The sequence below is a fragment of the Orycteropus afer genome, unplaced genomic scaffold (genome assembly GCF_000298275.1).
Source record: "Orycteropus afer afer isolate SDZICR_OR568_19922 unplaced genomic scaffold, OryAfe1.0 scaffold00074, whole genome shotgun sequence".
In the NCBI taxonomy this organism is placed as follows: domain Eukaryota; kingdom Metazoa; phylum Chordata; class Mammalia; order Tubulidentata; family Orycteropodidae; genus Orycteropus; species Orycteropus afer.
In genome coordinates this window covers 11,320,661-11,327,251 of record NW_006921661.1, presented here as the reverse complement: position 1 = coordinate 11,327,251, position 6,591 = coordinate 11,320,661, and the positions used below count along the sequence as shown (strand labels likewise).

At 43.3% G+C, this 6,591-nt stretch overlaps 1 protein-coding gene across 1 annotated transcript; it reads left to right on the top strand.

Annotated features, from left to right (window-relative positions):
- The first annotated feature begins 4,691 nt into the window (after positions 1–4,691).
- Positions 4,692–5,636, top strand: LOC103197187 (putative olfactory receptor 52P1). The gene has a single exon (XM_007941060.1). The coding sequence runs from the start codon at positions 4,692–4,694 to the stop codon at positions 5,634–5,636; it is 945 nt and encodes a 314-aa protein (XP_007939251.1).
- Positions 5,637–6,591: the final 955 nt, after the last annotated feature.

Genomic DNA, 6,591 nt, shown 5'->3' with positions numbered 1-6,591 from the left:
TGCTCCTTAGAAGCACAGCAAATATTGTGAGGAAGATACAGGTTTCTTTCTGTTGTACATAGAGTCACTATGAGTCAGAGCCAACTCAAGGGCACCTAACAACAACAACAACAACATTGAGGACTTGCCCAAAGATATGATGGACCACAAAGACCTCAGTCTTCACAACCTTAAGACCAGAAGAACAAGATGGTGCCCAGCTGCCAATGCCAACTACTCGGAAAAGGATCAAAATTGGAGATCCTGGATAGAGTGGAAGAAAAACTGTGGAACAAAATTAAAAACACAAAAATGATCAGAATTACGGGTCAGATAGAGACTGATGGAACCCCCCAAGACTATGGACAGGTTACCCTTCAGGCCTAGAAATGGACTCACTTCTGTGGGTTGGCTCTCAGCCCAACAGTAGAAAGACCTACATGCAGAACACCTACTCCAGGGAGATGCACCCCTTAGATCAACCAGCCATGAGACAACAGAGGGGCTGCATTCACATAGAGGGAATGTTGGACAGACAGGAAAACATAGATAAGAAGGGCACAGGGAGGGGGTAGTCACAGGGAGGAGAGGGAAGAAGAGGGTTTTTTATGGTTGGGAATAGCAATCAGGCCATGAAATCAAATGTCCATGAATTGTTGTATGTAAAACAAATGTGTTTTGTAAATCTGCACCCAAAGCACAATAAAAAATAAATAAAAATATCGAGGACTTAGAATCCCTGGGTAGTGCAAATGGTTAACACACTTAGCTGCTAACCTAAAGGCTGGTGTTATGAGTCCAGCCAGAGGCCTTAGGAAACACAGTGATCTACTTCTGCAAAATCAGCTGCTGGAAGCCCTACAGAGCACTGTTCTACTCTGGCACACATGGGGTTCCCATGGGTTGAAATCTACTCAAGGGCATTTATTATTATTATTATTATTTAGTTTTAATTGAGGACTTATGATGTACTAGGCAGTATACTAATTGCTTTACATGTAATCTTTCATAAGACATCTCACAACTCCATAAGGTAAGTAATATATGCCCTGTTTTTATAGTTGAAAACAAGAGGCTAAGAACTATTACTTAACTTACATAGTACATCACATCAGAAAATTTAAAGTGGACTGAAGCACACAAACCACATTTGATAAGATGTTGTGTGGGGCAAAATGAGAGAAAGGACATTTATTGTGGCTCAGAGTATTAGGAAAGATTTGTGAAGATTTTTACTTTGAACTGGACTCTAGTGGTTCCCAGACACTTCCATTTCTCCCTGCCTGCCATGATTTGTTCATGCTGTCTCCTCTGGTCTTCCCTTCCCTCCGAGTCCACTTTATATTTCTAAACCCTAAAATTCTTGCAGTGCTACCCCTCCTCAGATAAAATAGTCTCTTTGTCTTTCATATGTCTACATATAGTCCATTCCATTGTAATATGTTTTTGTATGTCTGTGCAACTGTGAGCTCCTTGAAAAAGGGGTACAATCTTTCATCTCCTTCGCATATAATAGAATGTTCAATTAATTGGATAAAATAATAAAATAACAATTCAAACTTTTTATTGAGTGTTTGTCATTGATGAGGCAAAATGATACATACTTTGTATATATCATCTCATCTAATCTTCATCTCTTTATTTTACAGATGACAAACTAATGTTCAGAGAAGTTAAGTACCTTGCCCAAAAGAAATACTGAGAAGCCAATATTTGGGGTGGAGAGAAGGACCCAGGATAAAAAGCTAAATGAACAATATATCCCACAATTTTTCCTGTGCTAAAAATCCTTTTGCATTATTTGTGCTTAGAGATCTCTCCAACTACACCTTTCCTACCAGCACTGAACCCTCAAGGTTGATCTTCTCTGATATCCTATCATTCCTTCCCCCATCAAGGCCCAAATTTGCTAGCCTCAATTTGCTACCTCTTCCCAGCATCCCAGAGGTATTTTTAGTGTTCTTTTTTTAGTGTCCCTAGGGAATCCCTACTCTCAGCTGGGGCCCTCATAACAGGATAAATACTCCAGCTTTTTCACTTGCTCACAAGTTAGATTCTGCAAGACCTGAAATTCCACTGCCACTCCCTGTCTGTCTGTCTGCCTGTGTGCTCAACCCTGTAATAGGCACACCATGAGCAGACCAAAGAGCTGACCACCACTAAGGTAATTTTCTCACTGAAGTGGTCTCCCATTCAAATAAAGGAACTTAACAGGAAAATTATGCTTTTGACCACTGCTGAGTGCCACCTAATGTGATTGGCTCTTAAGACAAGTGTCTTGCATGATAATACTTATGTGGAAGTTCCTTGACAGTCCATGAAGTAAGAATCAACCTCTCCAGGTCATAGGTAAGAAATCAGGTTGAAAGAGGTCAGATGACTTGATCAAGATTACACAGCTGGTGAGTGGCAGAGCTAGGTTCTGAATTGCCTGTATTTGGTCTTCTATCAATGAATGTTGGCTTCTTGGCAGGTAGCTTCTGGATGCTCATGAACCCATGTGGACAAGTGATGAAGAATTTGTTCCTTTATGAGGCCAACTTGTTCCTAGATTTCTGCTTCTATTAATAAATGTTTTAGGTAAGATCTTTCCTATTTCAAACGCCAGGGTATAAAGTGGCAGTATTCTGTGAAAGCTATCTGGCGAAGACTGGAAGTCTTTCCTCATCTGATCTCCAGAATTTGTATAAGTACAGGTCCAGAAAGTCAGAACCTCAAAATCCTTACTTCTACTTCTCTTCTGGATTCTGGGCATGTTGTGCTCAATACATACTCTTCTGACTTCTGTTTTACCATCTGTGCAAATGGGGCTAGAGCAAGGGAGTTTGCGGCTCACAGATAGTGCCTAAAGCACTTGACTGCTAACCAGAAGGCTGGCAGTTCAAACCCACCAGCCACTCCTCAGAAGGAAGATTGGGTAATCTACTTCCATAGTAATACTGCCTCAGAAACCCAAAGAGGGGTCGCTATGAATCAGATCAGACTCTACAGCAGTGAGTTTGGTTTTTGTTTTTAAAGTTTCTTGAGTGGCAGCAGGAGCTGAGGACACCTGATTCAATGATGGAAATACGGAGGTGAAGGAAGAGAAGGAGGAAGGAAAAGAAAGTATGATTGTCCCAGTAATGACTGCATTACTCAGTTCTCAATTTTCCACACCAGAAGAAGGGCACTGAAGCATGGAGACTGTGAAAACAATGCTTAACTCTGCTCTGAGCTGGGTGGTAGAAGCTCAGGGAAGGGTCTGCCCAGAAAGAAGTGATATGATTTGTTCAATATCCCAGAAACAGTCAGTGTTGATACCCAGCAGACATACTAATCCAGAAGTCCTTCCCTAGATCACATTACAGTCCTTACTCTTTTCCTTCCTGCCTCTTTCCCCAAGTTTCCTGTGATCTCTGGATACAGGTACCTGATGCTAGGGATTTCAAGAAATACTGCAGTTTAAAATAAGGGATAGGCTATCTCCATAGGGTCCAAGTGATTGCACTATTTCTGTTCCAAATGGCAACCAGAACACAGTCACATGCATTAGAAGCTCTTGTAAGAAATGTACTTTTCTCTCTTTCTCTCTACTTTTCTAACCTCTCCTACATCTATTTCTGATTATTGTTCTCATCCTTCCTTTTTATCTTTGTTTCCTTTCCCTGTCAATTTTTTGTTTACTCATCACTACTCTCCCAAATTCTCAATTACTTACTGCTACTAACAAAAGAAATGTGAGTAGATACACACAGGTTAAGGAAGAGAGTGTGTGGGTAATGGACAAAAGAGATGGAGTGGAGATGTGGTCAGTACCATCATTTGACCAGTCTTGGTTTCTATATGTACTTACAGGAAATGATTCTGTATTCCCAATGACTGAAATACACTCTCCGCCCCTCTTACTTTCATACCTTTCATTTAACGAGAGAATATACTTTGTACACAATCATCTCTTAATTATTTTATCAAATCACATATCATGACCAGTCAGCTTGGCCCCTCACTGTTTCACCAAGTCTGTACAATTCCACCTGCTTCTACTAGCATCAATATAGGATACTTGAACCAAGCACAGAATTCCAGTACTAAACTTGAGCCCAGCAATCTTATGATTTTTGCAGGCTGCAAGAGACTCGGCCCCTCACCATATACTTGGCTTTTCCTAGTCAGAACCCAAGTTCTGACAATGGCATGAAAAATCCGTCCAAGATCTCCCTTTCTTCCCTTCTTTTCCCCTCAGTTTTGATTTTCCCACATTTGAGTCTTCCATCCAATATGTCTGACCTTTGATCATTGCCTTACCCTTACACTGTCACATAAGCATCTGAATCAGGAGAAAACAACACTATAGTATAGGCAGAAGAGGGTTTACAGCAGAGAGAAGAAAGTTGCAACAGTCTCTATCCCCTCACCCTCACTATGGAGAGGATTCTGCAGCCATCACATACATACCCTCCCCGCAAGTCTAGAGATCACTGAAATAGACAGACTTGGCAAAGGGTCCCACCTGGGTGATGGAAAACCCACATCCTACTTTGCATCACTTCCCAATGCCCTATAATCTTCTCATGCTGGACTTTTTTCATGAAGTCTAACTCAAATATTTCCTTTTGTCATTTTACTTTCAGTCACATCATGAGGATGGATTGCAACTGTTTCATCTCTCAGGGCCTCCCAGACCTCAGAGCAAGGCAATAGGGTCTTCTCGTTTCACCCTGACTTGCCTAGCTATGCAACACACAAACCACAGCCATCAGAACCCAGCCTCATTCCTGCTTATGGGAATTCCTGGTCTAGAGACATCCCACTTTTGGATTGCATTTCCCTTCTGCTCCATGTATGCCTTGGCAGTAACCGGCAACATGGTGGTGCTGCTGGTGGTACGCTCAGACCCTGCACTGCACCAGCCCATGTACCTGTTCCTATGCATGCTGTCCACCATTGACTTGGTGCTCTGCACCTCCACAGTGCCCAAACTCCTAGCACTCTTTTGGGCAAATGCTGCTGAGATTGCCTTTGGGGCTTGTGCTGCCCAGATGTTCTTTATCCATGGCTTCTCAGCTGTAGAATCTGGCATTCTGCTAGCAATGGCCTTTGACCGCTACTTGGCCATCTGCCGGCCATTGCACTATGGGTCATTATTGCCCCCAGAGGCTGTGGGTAAGCTGGGGGCTGCTGCTATGCTTCGTGGCCTGGGGCTCATGACCCCACTCACCTGCTTATTGGCAAGGCTGAGCTACTGTAGCCGAGTGGTGGCCCACTCCTACTGTGAACATATGGCAGTGGTGAAGCTAGCTTGTGGGAGTACAAAACCAAACAACATCTATGGCATTACTGCTGCCACACTGGTGGTGGGCACTGACTCCATCTTCATCGCAGTCTCCTATGCACTCATCCTTCAGGCTGTGTTAGGCCTCTCTTCCAAGGAGGCAAGAGCCAAGACCTTTGGAACTTGTGGCTCCCACCTCTGTGTTATCCTGCTCTTCTACACACCAGGACTCTTCTCATTCTACACTCAACGTTTTGGCCAGCAGGTGCCCCGGCACATCCACATCCTCCTGGCTGATCTCTACCTCGTCATGCCACCCATGCTCAACCCCATCATCTATGGCATGAAGACCAAGCAGATCCGGGATGCGGCCCTCCGACTGCTGAAGCAAAAGTCTTCAACTTAGCCCTTGGATCCTACCCTATCCTTCCCTCAACCTTTGGCAATGCTTGAAAGACCCATAGCTCCCAGCATGACTAGAAGACAAAAACCCACTCTCAATGGTATCCTTGCTTTTACAAGGAACATAGCACAAGGCAGATGGGGTGGGGGGGTGGAGAAATGATTCCTACTTGTGAGACAGATATGCATACAACACTCAGGGAAGGTCTGTCTAATAGAATAGTATGGCTACCAGAATGATGGTGGCCCCCCAGAGAATCCTACCCTGCTGTTCTGACATGTCTTTCACCCTCCAAGACCTTAGTAAAATGAGAAAGGTATGGATATTGGTCTAACAAAATAATCTCTCATCCATAGCAGGTGTTCCGTTCCTACTTTGATAGAGATACATGAATAGCTCCCTCAGTGAGCACACCTGACTGGGACACACACACACACACACACACACATACATATACATGAATAAGAGAGAGAGACAGAGAACACTAAGCTATGGGCCACAGAGACAACAACAAATGTAAAAGAATCATGGGCAAGCTGTGCAAAGGAATAAGCAACAAGGTGTAATGTTAGTCTTACAAAGTTCTCTGGAAGATGATTTTTGATATTTCACTGAACATGTACTATGGGCCAGATATTTTGCTAAAATCTAGGGGTATGGATTTGATAAGGCCAAAAGTTCTCCTCTCAAGGTGATTACTTGCTGTTTAAGGAGACAAACGTCTAAGGAAACAGCAGCCAAACAGAATTAAACTTCTATGAATAGGGTAACCACAGAAACTGTGGGTATAGAATAAGGATACCTAACTTGCTGAGGTAATGTGAAGTCCCAGGCCCCATCTTGTCCTGCCCCACCTCTGTAAGGGTATGAACAGCCACTTTCTCCAAGATTACTGAACCTGAAGCCATCTAAATAATTCTTCCTTCACGCCAAGGCTCAGCACACGTGAGATTAATAG

Bases quoted from the DNA above. Each gene is read 5' to 3' on its own strand.
- LOC103197187 (XM_007941060.1), top strand. From the start codon at position 4,692: ATGCAACACACAAACCACAGCCATCAGAACCCAGCCTCATTCCTGCTT.